Here is an 18,027-nt window from a genome sequence, read left to right on the forward strand (position 1 = left end):
ACAGCTGTAGTCTGGTGAGTTAACGTTTGCCTAGGCAGGAAGAGCATGGGTTACAAGGACTACTGTCATCATGGTACTGGGGGTGCAAAGCTGGTGGGATGGATCTAGGGCACCCAGATTCCCAAAGGAATAAACTGGGTACCCTCTACAGCTGCCAGCTTTGGCAAACAGCACTTTCATTATCAATGTTTCTAGCAGATTTTACATTATTCTTAGCCCACTATTATCCCTACTTGTAAACATCCCTGTTACAAATATCCAGGAAGGTTCACCTTACTTTTTCTATTTTCACCTATGTCAATTTTGGTATTTTAATTAGTTCATATTTGGTACAAATTTAGGCTATGATTACTAGGCAATTTAAAAATGAATCTGATACTTGTCTTTCCTTATACCACTTTTCTCCATATACATTCCCACTGAGTTCTCTCAGGAGAGCAAGTAAAAGGTTGTGGACTCATCTGAATGCCATGCAGTTATTAGATTCTAATTCATTAATAGATTCTGTGCTAGAGTAAAATTACATATATGTATATCTCCAGACACATAGAAAGCAGCAAATATGACTCATTTAGGATAAGGAAGATTATTTAAGAAAAAAATGGTAGCTTAAAATTATAAGACAAATCAACAACAAAAATAAGGACAATTATAAGCATGTTTTAGTCTTTCTTGTGCAAAATATAATGATTCTAACATCTTTCATTGTACCCACAATGAGGTAGTCTGGACAACTGTACATTAAAATAAACCTCTTCCATTTTTTTTGTAGGTACTTGCCTGTCCCTGTAAAAGCTAACTCAATTTCCTAAGTGAAAATATTTAATAGGTACTTTCCATATCTAAATTTAAGTAAATTATAAAAGCCAGGCATTAAAATTCTCCAGATAATCACTTGCATTTCTAAATGGAGTCAGAGATGGATTTGTTTCTCAGATTGTCTCCAGCTGGCCACAAGCACCAAATATGTCTCTCATTGCAAGAGACTCCATATCCTGTAGGAAAATGTACTGCACTGCATTAAAAATAAATAAATAATCTCTAGATTATCATTAGCATAAATTATCTGCAGTGAAACCATCACAAAGCACTTAAGGCAACCCATAAGTGAACATCATTTTATTTATCTAGTTCTGAGTATAAGAATGAATTATTTCAATCTGAATTATTAATACTAAAATCATGAAGGATCACTGCAGCCCAGAAGGTGCAATGTTTGGTAAAGAACACATCAGCTTTGTTTGGAAGATACTCTATGTGCATACATGTATATACCTAACTGCTCATATATAATATGATGCACTAGAGAGTATGTGCTATGTTTTGAAAGGTTTGCACATGCTAGAGAAAATGTAGCAGCAATGCTCTGTCCAAACAAGCTGGGAATTAAATGGCTCCACTGAGGGAATCAAGTCATTGGTAGCTTGAATCCACACCTTTAGGAACAGGACAAAGCCACCTTCATAATTTTAACTGCTGTCTGACTTGCAGCCCCATGTGAACAGTAGATGTTGGCACACACCTGGCAGCTGTTTAAATCATAACATAGCCTTCTCAGAATATATCCAAGGCAATTTGAATAGTGGGGATGTTAACATCACCCTCCACCTCCCTTCCTCTTACGTTTTTCAGGAGAGGATATTAGTCTTTAGCCCCAAGAACTGTTGGTGTGGTGCAAGGTTGGACTCAGTGATCTTGAAGGTCTCTTCCAACCTAGATGACTCTATGATTCTGTGACTGTTTGAGCATTACAGTTCTTCCCTCCCTTTATAATACACTGAAAACAAATATACACAAAACATCTCATGAAGTTCAAAAGCATGCATAAACATTTGCACCAGTATCCTGCCTCTTACAGTGGACTGGCTGTTATGAGAAAGCTGAAACTTCTAGGGCTAAGTACATGATCTCTTCAGTAGTCCAGTATCTAAGGATTCTCCCAAAAACGAATATTCCAGACCAGAATGCAACAGTGCATTTGGTGTTCAATATATTAAACAAAAACAAACAAACAAACAATCAAAAAATAAAAAATTACTTTGAGCCAAAATAAGAATATATTTCCCACCAAAAAAAAAAAAGAAAGGTATCCAAATAAGTACGATACAGGGTTGGGCTTTTGTTTGCTCTCTGTCTTCAGACTGACAGATCTTGTGCTAAATATTTCACACAGAGAATTGAGTTATTTCAAGCTGTAAGAATGTAACTGATGTGGGTTTGGAGATGCATGAAAAAAACAAAAAAAGTACTTGAGCACTGGTTTCCCACATCGCAAATGAGGGCTCTTTCTCAGAGCCCAGTGTGGCTGCTGCTTTGGCTGTGTTTCAGAAGAAAGTAGTACCATTGCTTTCACCTTTCCTTTAGTGCCCTATCTGGGAAGCATTTTCAGCCTGACCTGCTGAAAATTCCTTGGTTTGGTTACAGAGCCCAGGAACAGCTTTCCAAGGGAATGTTCTCAGATTCAGGCACCTACTTTCTGTGGAAACTCACCTAACATCTCTATAAATTTTCCCTGTAAAGCACAGCTGAAGCAAAAGATGTAAGTTAATAAATAAATAAATAAATAATCATTAACTGGTTTCTAATTTTCCCTTAAAATGTAGTTTATTGATGGTTTTCTCACCAGTGCCTGTCCTGGTTAATGGGAAAGGAATTTCTCCCTTAACCAGGCTAAAGAGTTCATGAAAATGGCTTGGCAACCTGAAGCCAACCCAGGACCATGCAGAATGCAGGATATGGACCATGCACCCCTAAGCTGCCCCAGAAATCTGTTGTGCAGGTACGACCTAAGAGCACAGGCAGGCTTGACGCCCACTGAAAACCATAGAATCACAGAATTGTTTGGGTTGGAAGGGACCTTAAAGACCATCCATTTCCACCCCCCTGCCATGGGCAGGGACACCTCCCACCAGACCAGGTTGCCCAAAGCCCCATCCAGCCTGGCCTTGAACACCTCCAGGGATGGGGCATCCAAAGCTTCCCTGGGCAGCCTGTGCCAGTGCCTCACCACCCTATGAGTAAAGAATTTCTTCCTAACATTTAATCTAAACTTATCTTTTTTCAGTTTAAAGCCACTACTCCTTGTCCTATCCCTACACTCCCTGACAAAGAGTCCCTCCCCAGCTTTCCTGTAGGCCCCCTTTGGGCACTGGAATGCTGCTATAAGGTCTCCCCGGAGACTTCTCTTCTCCAGGCTGAATGACCCTAACTCCCTCAGCCTGTCTTCATAAGAGAGGTGCACCAGCCATCTGATCATCTTCATGGCCTTCCTCTGGACTTACTCTAAAAGGTCCAAAATGCAGCTAGAGGAGGCACAGCACATCAGCCTTTTGACTGCTTGGTGATGAAAACACTTGTGCAGGATGGAAGAGACCAGGGTTCAGTCTCATCCTCTGAAATCCACAGGAATAAAATCTTCAGATGAAAAATAGAGGAAAACCCCCTTTTTTCCTCTACCCTTTCTTGACCACAAGATAACAAAATCCAAATCTTTTTCTGATCCAATAAGATACCAGCTAAGCATGACTGCTAGAACTGATTCAGGTGGAGTCAGCTTCTTCCCAACACCTCAACACCCACAATGACTGGAATGAGATGAGTGAGTGAGTTTTGACTAGATAAGGTGGGCAGATGAACTGAAACCAACCTCTCTCTTCTGCCACGGCAGCTTTATTTCAATAAAAAAACAAATGAGTACAAAAAAAACCTGTTTTATGCATATGGAAGGATAGGAAGATGTAATATGTATTCTAATCAACATATTGTAACATAAAATAGCAAACCATGCTCAGTTCTTCAGAAAAAGCACTTATTCTCATAATGAAGTTCCTGGCAGAGAATTCAAGCTGACGGAGCCCTGCAAAATGACAAGGAAAAACACAGCTAAGGTTTGCCCATGTATTGCTATTTGCCTCAGACATCAACTACAATCCTCTCTTTGCCTCAGAGGTGAGCTGGCTGTCACCCCAGGCTGTAGTACCTTGGATCGCATTCAATCCTAACTCCTCCTGGGCATCAGATAAAGAGACTAGATGTCTACCTCAGGACTCTGGGTTGCTCTGCAAAGGCGACTACTTAAAGGTTTGATGTGCCGCCCAAGCTCTTAATTGGATCCAACCTGTAATTTGTTCCACAATAGGATGACCCAGCAGGGCTTTTTACAGCACAACATGAAAGCAAATGCAGAAAAAGTGACAATGCAGCACTACAAAGTTGTTTTATTGATTGTATAAATTGCCTCATTCAACAGCCTTAGGCTGACTATGAATATTTCAGTGTTGTGCACCTCTTCAGTTTCACATCTAATGTGCTTCTGGAGTAAACAAGTGATGCTTGGGAAAGCCTGCCTCCTTTATAAGCAAAAAGGGTGCCCAAAGAAAGCTCAGCAGCAATCAATTGGAGATTTTAAAGAGAACTGAGGCACAATGGAAGAATCTTATAAAGCACATTTTCAAAATAATTCTGTAATAGGCAACTGGGTTTGTTCTACTGAATTTAAAGGAGGCAAATTTTATCAAAATATAATACCACTAGTTAATTTAAAAAAATATATATATAAATATCAAAAAATCTGTGTTGTTGAAAGAAAATGAATCTTCACAATTCAGACAGCACTGGTCATTTTGTTATGGTACTACAGTGCCCAAACAACCAAGAACTTAACAACAGATTCCAGAAAAGTAGTGGCAAAGTGCTGATGGAGGTTTCAACACATTTCTCTAACACTTTTAATTTAGTGGAATGGTGTCGCATGGATTTGTGAGCCAAATGTCAGCAAGGGCCTCATTCATAGATTGTGAATGAGGATGGGACAAGCAGATGTCCACACTAAAAATGCACTAGAGGAATAGGGTCTTGCCTTGTAAATAGGCAAGACTTGTTTGTTTGTTTGTTTGTTTAAACTGGCTACTTTTTTTCCTGTCCTTGGTAAAAATCTTTATATTACAGGCAGTTAGACTTCTCAGAACCTAGATGTTTACAGGCATTTGCATATTCACCACCAAATCGGACAGGAGTGTACAGTGGACAGAACTACCGGATGGCATGACCTTTAAGTGCAATCTGGACAAAATCACCAGGAATTAAATGTTTTAAACTAACCTCTGATTAAGGCTTGATTTGTGAGAGGCACCGAGAACCCAGCTCATGCATCCTAGCATAGAAACCAGCTCTGGAATGCGTAACTAAAAAATTTCTATCTACTCTGCCCACAGAGGGGTTGACGATACCTACACAAAATCTTAGAAATCTGAATTGTGAACATGCTATACAAATGCCAGCTGTTATCATGAGTACATCTGAAGCTGGCTTGACACCACATGAATAGCAAATTATACATTACCACAGAAAATCTTTCTGAAGGAGACAGCCTAAAGGAGTGTTCAATGCTGTCACAAAATGAGACATGCCGGTTTCTTGCCAACCTCAGGTGAAACAATAAAATCTTCGTGGTCCAACAGCTAACCACATCTCAGACTCCAGAACTGGGGAAGCAAATAGAACCAGAACTGACATTAAATGTTAACAGAATTGGGATTCCAAACTTTGTGCAGCTTACAGTATCCTTTCCATTTTTATCTTAATGTTGAAACATTTTAAAAAGACCTTTTTTTTTTTATTATTGACCCACTCAACAAGGATTTCTTTGTTTTGTTTTGGCTTGTTTTTCTCTGTGCTTGTTTGCTTTGTTTCTAATAAAGAATAGGTGAAAGCAATCCCTTTTATTCTTTTTCCCCCCATTTTTCTCCATTTTTTCCCCTAGTCCTACATCATCCTTCTGCTAATTACCAATGATTAGAAAATTGCTGGCCAACTGCCCCTGGCAGGGTAGCAATCAGTTTACTAGCATTGCATGACCTTCACAAGGTAGGGAGGACTGATTGGTGGTTTTAGACAATTAGCAAGGGGCTGGCAGAGCTCACAATTGCTTAAATGCTGAATGTTCCTGAACTGCTGAGGGAAATTACTGGATCAATTAAAGCATGTGATTGGATGTCTGCAAGTAGATATAAAGCTAGTAAACAAGCTTTGGACTGTTAAGGAGCAAAGTTAAAAATTAGTTGAAGGGGAAAAGCTAGCAGTTTTTTTTTTTTTTTTTTTTTTTTTTTTTTTTTTTTTTGGGGTTGTTTTATTTTGAGCTATTGGAATTGATTTGTTTCCAGTGTAGTCTGCTACTAATGTTAGTTAACTACAATTAAAAACTGTTATTAATTTAAGGCAAAAGCATCTGGTAAAGTGTAAGATCTAAAAATGACTTTCCTTCCAAAGTGGCCAACTTTTCTAAAAGGCAAAGAGGTTGTTATTGCTAATGCTATAATTGCAATATTGACAATCGGTGGGCAGCAACTCTTCTCTTTCTTTACGTTCAGCTGTCCCTGTCATGTGGGGCAGAACCTCATCTACGGGCTGGCCTTCCTAGGTGTTCCTGCGCTGATCCTTCTGGTTGTTGGCTATGCTCTGAACAACCAGACTTGGAGACTGGTCACAGGCAAAAGGTCTCCCCTTCAGGCAGAGGGCACGCAGAACCAGCTGCTGCAATGCAAACTGACCTGCTTTGTGCTGTGCAGCATCACCGGGAGGGCACTGGTTGCTCCTGTAACGTGGCTAGCGGTCACCCTGATAAATGGCTCCTACTACGTGTGTGCCATGAGCGAGTATGTCTCTGTATATTATTATGGAGCTAATCCTAATATTACGGCTAGTGACCGCAAAAAGATTCTGGCTGCGTTCCCTTGCAGTCAGTTAGTTCCTCCAGAGCTGAGCCGGGCAAGAGACGAAGTGATTCTCCTACTCCGATACCAGTCACAAGTAAGTAACTCATGTTTCTGCTGTGAGAGATGTTGCCTGCAGATCTAATTTTATCAGTGAGTTAATTCAGCAGGGAAAGTGTGAGGATAAAACAGGATCAATATCTTTTGCCTTGAGTGCCAAATCTGTGTTTTGAAGCCTGCTTTGTTCCAGTAAGAGTAATTAAATTTTCAGTATGTAAGTTATTACTTCTGACTGTCCCATTTGCTACCTGCTACTGGAGGATGCATTCCTGTATGTTGAGAAGTACCTCCAAATAAGACCAATTGAAGTCTGAGAGCCACTGGAGGGCAGGAAGATTCTTGATTTGAACATAAGCAATGTGACTAAAGGACTGAGAGAGCACCACATAAGCCAAATTTAAGTTCTGTGTGTTTTTTTCTTCTTTTAGATCAGACTCAATTCTAGGAGCTTACATGTGAGATAAATACTAGAGGGAATATTAAGTTGTTACTTCAAAGAAAATTGATTTTAAATGGGGTGTAAGATAATTTGGGGGCTTCTCTGTTACATCCTTAACATACCCTACAACAGAACTTCCTTAAACTTGATGGGAATAAATGTATTGCATGGCTGGTTGCAGTGGGCAGGGGACTGGTTATGATGGCTGACAAGGTCTAAACCTAGCAAGCGACTACTGCCATCTCATTCAGGAAAAGCAAATAATGATTGTCTTATGGACTTTTTAACACTCAGAAGTGACCGCTATGGGTATTCTCATCTGTAACAGCTTTTCTTTGTTTGTGGAAGGTGGCTGGCTGGCTTCTGATCGCTGTGGTAGTCATCACCGTCTTCCTGTCTTACTGCTTGGCAAGCTGTTTCTCCCCACTCAGCTTCCTCCACTTCAGATACTGGACCAGCTATGTCCATAATGAGCAGGAGCTCTTTGATGAAGCGACAGACCAGCACTCCAAGCTCTATGCCATACAGCACATAAGGAAGTTTTTCGGCTTTGTCCCAGGGAGTGAAAACGTAGGAGAAATCCGCATCCCATCTCTCAGAGAGTGGCAAGCCATTTCTGGACTGGCCTTCCTGAAACTAGTGGATGAGGAGCATTATGACTACAGCCTCCTCCACGACTGGGCGCTCAAGGGTTCAGTAGACAGGAAATACCTGAAGCTTGATGAAGACCCTGTGACCACCACTTAGCTCTGAGGGTCTGAACCCCACCAACACTTCATAGAAAAGCAGGAATGTGTCTAGCTCAGCTTCACACCTGAGCTGCTGCAGAACTTTCTGAGACATGATTGGCTCATGAGCTTTATGTAATAATACCTTGTTACTGTAGTCCTTTGGGTGCTTATAGGTATCTCCTGATGGTGTCTAACTCCTGTGAGATGTGATAGTTTACATCCAGATTGCCTTGTAGCACTTCTGCAAAAAGGATGAGTTTTATTGGGAAAGAAAGTTATCCCCAAATGCTTTTTCTTCCCACCCATTAGCTATTAATTTAAGTATTTTTATTATTATTATTTTTTTTTTTTTTTAGATTCTGAGCAATTAAATTGTATGAGCCTGATCCATTCTGTGCAAAGTAAAAGTATATACCCAGCTTTGTCTTACTGACCCCTAGCAGAAATGCCTTATTTTCCCCTTCCACTTCTTTCTTATATTATGTGAATTAAATTTACTGAGCTAACCACAAATTAAATCTGTCGATATAGCAGTACAGAAGAAACATAAGGAAACTTCAGCAACAAAAGCTAAATCTAGATATACTGATAAGAGAACTTTGAGTTCTGCTTAAAAAAAAAAAAAAAAAAGATAAAATGCTCACTAAGATGCACTGGATGGAGGGGTTCAGCATGTAGCAGCTCTTTTTTTTTTTTTTTTTTCTTTTTAAAAAAGACACTATATGTGAAATAGAAATAGCAGAGTCAATCTCACTTTCCTTTTGCATGTACTACAGAAACTGTCAGCTTCCACCTGTGTGCCAGCCTACTACACAAATAGCAAATCAGGATGGGAAAATCTCACTCTAGAGTAAGGTTTGGGGGGGGGGAATACAATTTGGTCATTCTGCTGTGCCCATAAGTATTACTGTGGTTAAAAGCTATTGTTTTTTTTTTTTAATGAAAAAAAAAAAGATTTAATGAAGTTTTTATCTTAATTCTGCATGTTATGATGTGATGTTACTAACTGATATGTCTCCTTTAGCTCCCTGTGCACGTGCTTCGGGCTAGAAGCACGGACAAATGGACAACACAGGTTTTTCCTAATGCTTCCTGTATTGCCTTGCTGCCAGCAGGGTGTGCTACAAAGCCACATACTAGATCACAGGATGCTATCTGCTGTTTGGGGGGGGGGGCGGGAGACAAGTTTTCAGTTGGAGAAATACAGTTATTTAGCACTTCCTATCATGAAATGCAGGAGCCAAGAGTATGTTAAAAAGCAGGCCTTGGTAAGTGTGCATAGTCTTCCTTTAAGAGTTAAAATCCTAAAAGCAAGCACTTCTGGGCATGCAAGAGATGTATATGCTGAATAGCTGGAATAATGCATATTTTACATCACTAAACAAATTCTTATGAATTCACAAGTATGTATTTCACTTGAATCCTAAACTTTCTGGTAATCGTACTCTATGGTTTGTATGACAAGCTTGGAAGCCAAGTATCTGCTAGTGAGCACAATTGCTAATTTCACTTCAAATTCTTTGGGTTTCTTGGTGTGGTTTTAACTATGTGCAGTCTGTGAACCATGCAATCGATTCGTGTATCTTAAAGTTTCTGCGAAATCCTATGTTGTCTTCAGAGTTAAAATGAAGGGGGGGGGGGGGGGGGAGCTGCTACCTTTATTTTGTGTATTTTTGTACTTTATCCCTTGTTTTACGGTGCTGCTATGAAATGATACGGGATTTGTAGATAAGTGAAAGTGAGCCGTCAGCCTTTTACTTGTGGGAGTGTAACTTTTAAGTGACCCTTCGTGTTTCCCAGCTACTGTTTTAAACTAAAGTGTAAAAATAAAATAAAAATACGGGGTCACACTTCTGAAGGAGGAGCTTTATGTGTCGTGGTGATGTCAGCCTGCCCCTACACCGCTGGAGCATGGCCCTGTCGGGCTATGCAGCCCTGCAGGCAGCCTGCAGCTGCGGGGGACCCCAGCACAGAACACGGGCATGCAGGTTAGCGTTAATTGCGCTAATTAGCCTCCCTGATGAAGGGAACATCCCCCAAAAGCCCAAAGCCATCCACGGCCGATCGGGGCGGCGCCAGGCCTGCCTAGCCGCTGTGCGGCGCGGGGCGGCGCAGCGCAGGCGCCTTGCGGGGGGCGGGCGGCCGGCGGCGGGCGATGACCGACTACAGCGAGGAGCAGCGCAACGAGGTGGAGGCCCTGCAGTCCATCTACCCCGACTCCTTCACCGGTGAGCGCCGCCCCCCGCGCCTCAGCCACGGCCCGACCCGCGGCCGGCCCCGAGCCGCCGCTGCGGAGCTCGGGGTATCGCTGCCGGCTCCTTCTGTGAGGGCCTCGGGTGCGGGAGTGGGCGCCGGGGAGTCGCTGAGGGTTTGCTGCGTGCTCGCCATCAGCCCTGCCCTGCCCTGCCCTGCCTCGCTTCGTGAGGGCGGCTGCCGGCAGCGCTTCTGTATGGAGTTCACCTGAAAAATCTGCTTCTGTTCTCCGCGGTTATCTGCTAAAGCTGTGTGAGGCGGTCTCTGGTTGCTGAGGGTGCTGAGTCAGTTGTTGTGATGTTATTTTCATATCCTGGCCCTTTTTGCTTCTGTGCGCTCAAGTAATGCGCTTGTACCCAAAGGAGGAAGGATTATGAAAAGATTGTGATAGCGATATATAAACAGATAGGTAAAATTCAGTCAACAAATCGTGTCTACTAGATCATTTATAGGTTATATCCGTGATCCAGACTAAGCCCTGTTCAAGAATTTGGTCTGCAACTCACGCTTGAGTGATGGGGTGAAGCCGTCTAGTCCTTGACAGTAGGTTATAGAGCTTGCTCCCATTATTTATTTATTTTTGTCTACTTAAAACTGCTTGTTGTCTGTCTTCTAGCAGCCTCCTTCCCAGCTGGGCGCTAAAAGTGACCATACTTTGCTTTTGGAGGTGAACTTGACTGCTCACAGATTTAATTTTTGGTATTGACTGTTTAAAGCTCCTCCTTTTAGGCTACTTCCAGACCTATGCTCTTGAAGGAACGTGTATCTTTTTGTGTACCATTGTGTATCTTTTTGTTTTAAGAAACATTTGTTACTTTAAGCTGTTCTAAATACAGTAGAAGGAACAGATACGCTGTAAAGTCTAGGGCCACCAATGCCCTGGATACCTACCATACATACCTAGCACAATACAGCAGACTAGTTTTGGGATCTTTCTGCACACACTTGTTGCTCTGTCACGAGTCATTTAGTGGTAGGTAGATCTGCACTCTTTCTTTTCATGGAGAAACCTTTTGGTATTGTTGATGTAATGTGCTGTCAGTCAAAGAGCGCTTCAGACTATCCTAAGGAAAACAGTTGTTAACTGAAAAGAGCTTCTTAATAGGTTGAAAAGGCTCTGAATGCTGTAACCAGGTGCTTCTATGCCTCATTAGTCCTAGAGAAATTCAATTTCAGCGATGTGAAGTAGTTGTCTAATTTATGGTATCTTTCTTTTTTTACCACTCTTTTTTAACAGTATTGTCAGAAAAGCCAACGACTTTCACAATCACTGTGACGTCTGAAGCAGGTGAAAATGATGAAAGTAAGTTGATCACATCTTACAAAATAATAGTCTCCCCTCCTATATTATTAACATACAAGTTTACAACCATGTTTCAGTTTTAGTGTATATAACTACTTTCAACTTATGCTTCCATATACCTGGCTGCTCTTTTCCAAAGTCTACTTCCACTTTAAGTATCTTACATTTATTAAGCTACTGTAGAAAACCTCTTCCAGGGGCTGGGTAAAAATAAATGTCTTTCTCTCTAGACTGTAAAGTTGTGGAGATCAAACGAGAAGTTTTTCATTCACATGGCGTTAGAAACCTAATGCCTGAACTGTCCGTACTGGCCCCAGAACAGCTGTTCTGTCCCATGCTCATTCATTTCAGGGTAGCTTATGATTGTTGCTGTAAAGTGTTGATTTAGTTATTGTTGTGGAGCAGTTTCTGAAAGCTGAAATAACTATTTAGGGTTATTAAACTGTACTTAGGATAGCCTCAACAATGCATTACGATTGATTTGCTGGATTGGTTCCTTTCCACGAAGGTCAGAGCCATGGCTTACCCAGAGGAAGATATGTGTGAAAGACGGAATAGGGTTGTCATGTTTAAGATGGAAGAAAAACATTCTCAACTACTGTAAAGTAAGGCACTGCGTGTGCAGAAAGCTCTTAAACTTTATCATCCTGTGAAGTGTCTGTCCAAAATTCTTCTTACAGAAGGGCTGACTGTAGTTATTGTGGTCTTAGTATGTTGCTGCTGGGGCATCTGGTGCCCTTCTGGTATGGAAAGGCTTTGTGGTGCTCCAAAATACTCCGGCACATCCAAGAATGCTTTATCTCTCAGGATGGTAGGTGCATGAATTTGAAATTTCTGGTATCAGCACAAGTGTTCTCAGCTGAGCTCTGCAAGTGTCTTTGGGTGAACTTTGGGTGTTCTGGCAGGATGCACGAAAGGAAGGAACTTGATTCTTTGTTGGCCTTGTTGCCTTGTTAACCTAGCTCTGGGTGGCATCAGGTTGAGTGTGTGATTGTTAGGAAGCTCTTTTGGCTTATTAACATCTTTTGGATACTTGTGTTCTTGTGATAGTATGCATGTGGAACCCTGTTTCCTGATGCAGTGGTTGATACTCCAACCAGGTATCCAGAATTTAAAGCATTAGTGGGCTGAGGTTTTGTCTAAATCTGTTTGTTACGACTCAGCCTTGTTTTCTCCAGCAGTGAGTGGGATGTAGGGGAAAAGAGGTTACTATGTCCACTCTTGCACGGAAAGTTTTTGAGTCTTCTTAAAGTCCTTTCAGGCATGAATTTCCTGGATTAGTTTCTATAAGGGTAAATTTCACAGTCTTCATTTCTCACCACTCTTGCCTTATATTTAAATCTTTTTATATAGTTTTAATATCTGTGTAAGATGGCTGTTCCTTTAAGAAAAGATTGTTTTCCTACTGTGAAATCTTTAGGCTACTGATGCAACAGAAGAACATATGATTAGAGTTACATAAAGTAGTCACTCTAAGAATTGCATTTTTTTGTCTTGTAGCTGTCCAAACAACACTTAAATTTACCTATAGAGAAAAATATCCTGATGAAACTCCACTGTATGAAATTGTCTCCCAGGAGAATCTTGAAGATAATGATGTCACAGACATAATAAAACTGTTAGAACAACAGGTAAGGAAAATGGAATACCTCGATTGATCTTGATATCACTTTCTTGATATCACTTCTCATTTTAGCCAGAATTTATCCCTCAAGTCAGTTGTTCTCTGAGCGGATGGCCTACTGATGAAATATATTCCATACTGTAAGGACTGACTTTGAACTTGGAATTTGGTAAATAACACTAGTGAGGTAAATGACATTACAGAGGTAAAATATAGGGCTAATTCAGTGTGCACAGATGAAATGGAAGTGTGCAATGAAATTGCACTATAGGCTATAAGCCCTATAGGCTATAGGGCTTTCCCTCTTGGCATTTCTGTCTTACAGTGAATTCATGTAACTGTGTATGTATGGTAATTTTGGAAATAAGCCACTTCTATTTTATTTGGAAAGATTAAAAAAAAAATACTTTTGCCTTAATTCTTTTCAATAACATAATTATTTTGGGGTAGACAAGATACTCTTCAATCCTTGGCATTAGAGAGAGTACATTGTGAAGGTATGAGGAGGAAACACTTTTCTGTTTTTGATTCAGTAATTCTTGTCAAGTCGTGTCTGCCTTACAGATACATGCATTAAGCTACAGAAGGTATGAGGTTCTCCTTCTGTTTGAGATTGCCTTCTTTGTGTTGTAGGCAGAAGAAAATTTAGGAATGGTAATGATCTTCACTCTAGTCTCTGCAGTACAGGAGAAATTAAATGAAATAGTGGATCAAATAAAAACACGAAGAGAAGAGGAGAAGAAACAGAAAGAAAGAGAAGCAGAAGAAGAAGAGAAAGTATGTAAAACACTGTTTCTAACAAAAAAATTATTAAAGATTTTCCTTTTTTTTTTTGTTTGCCTTTTTTATGCATGGGTTTGATGCAGGAACAGCTGTGGGCTAGATGTTCCTCTCAATGCAGCTCAAAGTTGATGTAATTAAAACTTACAGACTAGAACATACTTGAGTGATTTTCCCCATCCAACCATTTTCTGAAGCAGTCTTTCCAGAGGTGTTTTGCACATTCATAGTCACCTCTAGCATTACTTCTTAAGGCTGGAGCGTGGATTTTTCCCTAAAAACAAAAGACACTGTATCCAGTTTCTTGTTTGAAGAGGCAAGAGGGAGTAGGTAATAAAATAAAAAAATAAATAAATAAAAAGGATAGTATGTGCTGTGCTGCACACAGGCTGCTCTTGGTCTAAGGAGGTGTCTCATCCTTGGTAGACAGAGCAGGTAGAGTGGAAGCAGTGGGACCAGTCTTCAGGACATGGTTTGTCCTCCCTACACGTTTTTTAGCAACTACTGTGAAATAGTTCTCCATCCATGGGATGTGCTGGAGTAACTACTTAAGTCTTCACTTACTTCTGTAGCTAGAGGGAAATGGAACTTGGAAGGTTCAGTATTTCTGAAAATGGCAGGAAAAAAACCACAAAGCAGCCCTTTTTCTCTGTTAACAAGAGAGAAGAGTATTTTTTAATAGAAAGATTCCAAAAATATAAAAATATTATTTTATGTAAAATATAAAATATTATTTATATTTTATATAATAAAATACAAAAATATAAAACTCCAAAAATATAAGAAGAAATTTATATGTCTATAGAAAATTCCAGTCCAGATTGCACGTAAGAGATTATAAGAAGTGCTGCCTATTTAAGGACAACCTCTATAAGTGATATTTTGCTAACCATTACACTCACTTTAGGTCAAAAATAGTATTTAGGATTTTTCCATAATAATTGCTACCTCCGTGCAGCACTCTGAAGGGTGAGTTCCGTGATGCAAAATAAAATAAAATGAAAAAACAGTAAGAATGTGTTTGCATATGCTTGGGTTTAGGATTACTTTATCAGAATGTTTTACAGCAAGCAGATGTGTCTGGGATGCTGTAATTTAAATAAGGAAGAGAATGCTTATCTTTACTCCTAGCTGTGCTAGGTGATGGTATTTGCGGATTTATTTTCTGCTCTTTTTTTTTTTTTTTTTAGCAACGTTTTCATGGCACTCCTGTTACAATTGAGAATTTCCTAAACTGGAAAGCAAAGTTTGATGCAGAACTCCTAGAAATAAAAAGGAAAAAAATGAAAGAAGATGAACAAGCAGGCAAAAATAAATTAAGCGGTATGATATAAAACTGGTTCTGAAGCTTTTGCAATATTATCAGAATATCATGACGAGCCTTAAAAGTAATCTTAACACTTAAAGACAATAGTAATAACTAAACTTTTAAAATAGTATTAAATTATTGTTCTTCATGTTTCGTGAAGTCTTTTTGTGTGTTGTATTGGGTTAAATACAGCTTAAACACAGTTCAAGATTTCTGCTGAAGTCATTAAGGTTCCCAAACCACATTTAAGCTTCTTTGGTTTTATGCCAGATGGTATACCACTTTGAGCATTGTTCTGGCAGAAATAGTTGGGTATTGTTAAACAACAGAAAGGCTCTACATCAGACAGTTTACTGATTTGGCCTCTTCTTCCCCTACCTCCCAACTAGAAAGGCTTTACTTTGTATGATGTGATGTTTTCTTCACAGATGTAGAAGCTGGTGACTGATGTACAGATCCATCTTGTTTTTCCTTTATGCCCTATCCATCTGAAAAGATGGAAAAAGCATCTTATCTCCAGTTCCCACAGAGGTTTTCTTGTGGAATGCAAGATGAGGACCGATGCAGGAAGGACAGAGCATAGGCTTTTATTTCACAATTCTGCTTGGTTATATTTATTTATTTATTTATTTTTAACTTATAGGGAAACAGCTGTTTGAAATGGATCACAACCTTGACACATCTGACATCCAGTTCTTGGAGGAAGGTAAATTTCTGTTTGTTTCCACCACTGAAAGACAGTGGCTCAATTTTTTTTTTTTTTCTATTAGCCAGCCTTCTTGACCCCATTTCAGTCACACATCTCAAAGTTCTATGTTCTTTTCCCTGAACTTCAACACCAATAATGAACATCTTGTATATCAAATTAAATGTTACTTTTCTCTGTGCAACGCATTTCTTCTTTGTGCTTTTGTGTAGGTTTGTCTATTATCTTACTGAAAATAATGTTCTGGTGCCAGCTGAACATTTTGTAAGACTATGCCCAAAGACATAAAACTTGCAAGTCTGTTGAAGATGAATCAACTCACAGTCACATACCATCTATTTCATTTGCTGTACCTCCTTTTAGTGTTCTAGTTTAAAAGACTGATCTTGAGTTAGGGCAATCCTGTAATGTAACTGCATTATCTCTTGGCATTGAAAAGAAACACCCAGGCAGAAGAGTCTAGTTTTATGTGAATGTAACAACTTAATAATAATAAAAAAAAGTTGTACATGAATGTCATTGAATATAAACTTGAAATGGCAGTCATAGAGGATTTGTTTCTTCTTTTTTGAGGGCATAATTTAACCTTGCCTTCCTCCCAAAATGCTTAAAGTGAAGTTGGGTTATTGACACAACATTTTACTGTCTCAAAGGAGGAACAGATTTCACCTCTGTATTTGGGCTCTATGCCTAAATGAGTTGGATTAATGTGTTAACTTTTAATCATTTCAGACGAAAATATAAAAGCATGTAAAGCTTCAGCTTTCTTTTATAACTTAAATCTAAAAAATTATGTTATATATTACTGACTGTCTAAAGTAGTTGTCTGCCTTTCAAATTTGCTTGCTGAGAAAATACTTTTTAAAGAATAATTCTGTATGTTCTGATGTTCCTTATTGTGTGTATTTTTATAGATATATGGGAATTTCTGGGAAAATTATCTTAAGAATACATGGGAATATTCATTTTATTTTTGTACGTGTAATTAGTAATAATTACTAATGGTAATAATTAGTAATAGGAAGGATTATATGGAAAATGGTTTCATAAGAATTAAGCAATACAAACCGAACGTAGTTTACTCAAGAAGGTTTAAAAACAACATTAGAATTCAAGCAAGACTGAGGAGACTTAGAACTTAAGACTGAGTATATAAGAGAAAGAGGATTAAAATACACAAAATAACAAACAGCAAATGTTCAGTGCCGTTCTTTTCAAAGAATGAATGTACAGAGAATGAATATACAAGCATTGTGTATTTTGTTGTTCAGGTACTGTTTTCTTCTTGCATAAAAATAAATTATTTTTCTGTTCTTTGCAGCTGGAAACAGTGTGGAGGTTGATGAATCTTTATTCCAAGAAATGGATGATTTAGAGTTGGAGGATGAAGAGGATGACCCTGACTACAACCCTGTTAATTTAGATAGCGATTAGATATTTTTTTGTACTGGCTCTGTCATCAGCATGGACTTATGTAAGGAGAGATAAGCAGGCAGAAAAGCCACAGCATCTGTGGTTGTAGTAGTGTGTATTGGTTTTATTTTTTTAAAGAAAAAATATTTTAAATCCAGGAGAACAGTCTTCTGATGACTTTCATTATAAATAAATTGACTTTAATATTTCAAATGAAAAATTTGAGGCATATTGTTCTGTCTGAAAATACTCTATTTTCTCTTTTTTTTTTTTTTCCTTTCCACTTCTGTGAGTGTTCTGTGAAGAGACGTGACAAGAAGCAAAACATAAAGATGTCATAGCAGTCACTAAACACATCTACATGCAAAAGCCGAGCAGCTGTTCTGCTATCTTCCACCTAGGATATGCACGGGCAAGTTAAGTGAATAAAAGGGATCACATACTATGCAGGTTTTTTTTTTCTTTGAAATTTTATTACACGCATTGCAAGTAGTGGTCAGTTCTGTTCTGATGTCCCAATTTACTAGCTGAACAGCTGCAGATTGGCAGCACTAGTCAACTTCTAATAAGGCATAGCCATATCCATTTTACTAAAGTAAAATCTTTTGCCATAGTTCAGGATAATAGTTTCAAAATGACTAGTTCAACTTTGTAGAAAAATAAATAAAATAAATAAAATAAAATAAAAAATAAAGAAAA

At 39.1% G+C, this 18,027-nt stretch overlaps 2 protein-coding genes across 2 annotated transcripts; both read left to right on the forward strand.

The window, feature by feature from the left end:
* Positions 1–5,894: 5,894 nt before the first annotated feature.
* On the forward strand, positions 5,895–8,147 carry CALHM4 (calcium homeostasis modulator family member 4). Its single transcript, XM_082755711.1, has 2 exons — positions 5,895–6,807; positions 7,558–8,147. The coding sequence occupies exons 1-2, from the start codon at positions 6,250–6,252 to the stop codon at positions 7,954–7,956; spliced, it is 957 nt and encodes a 318-aa protein (XP_082611837.1). The 5' UTR covers positions 5,895–6,249; the 3' UTR covers positions 7,957–8,147.
* A 1,902-nt stretch (positions 8,148–10,049) lies between these two features.
* RWDD1 (RWD domain containing 1) lies at positions 10,050–17,548 on the forward strand. The gene is made up of 7 exons (XM_082757908.1): positions 10,050–10,168; positions 11,431–11,496; positions 12,997–13,127; positions 13,754–13,897; positions 15,091–15,223; positions 15,853–15,915; positions 17,237–17,548. The coding sequence occupies exons 1-7, from the start codon at positions 10,096–10,098 to the stop codon at positions 17,347–17,349; spliced, it is 723 nt and encodes a 240-aa protein (XP_082614034.1). The 5' UTR covers positions 10,050–10,095; the 3' UTR covers positions 17,350–17,548.
* Positions 17,549–18,027: the final 479 nt, after the last annotated feature.

This window comes from Aythya marila (genome assembly GCF_965140915.1).
Source record: "Aythya marila genome assembly, chromosome: 3".
In the NCBI taxonomy this organism is placed as follows: domain Eukaryota; kingdom Metazoa; phylum Chordata; class Aves; order Anseriformes; family Anatidae; genus Aythya; species Aythya marila.

Coding starts and splice junctions, on each gene's coding strand:
- RWDD1 (XM_082757908.1), top strand. CDS start 10,096: ATGACCGACTACAGCGAGGAGCAGCGCAACGAGGTGGAGGCCCTGCAG. Junction 10,169..11,430: donor CTACCCCGACTCCTTCACCG/GTGAGCGCCGCC, acceptor CTTTTTTAACAG/TATTGTCAGAAAAGCCAACG. Junction 13,128..13,753: donor TAAAACTGTTAGAACAACAG/GTAAGGAAAATG, acceptor TTTGTGTTGTAG/GCAGAAGAAAATTTAGGAAT.
- CALHM4 (XM_082755711.1), top strand. CDS start 6,250: ATGACTTTCCTTCCAAAGTGGCCAACTTTTCTAAAAGGCAAAGAGGTT. Junction 6,808..7,557: donor TACTCCGATACCAGTCACAA/GTAAGTAACTCA, acceptor TGTTTGTGGAAG/GTGGCTGGCTGGCTTCTGAT.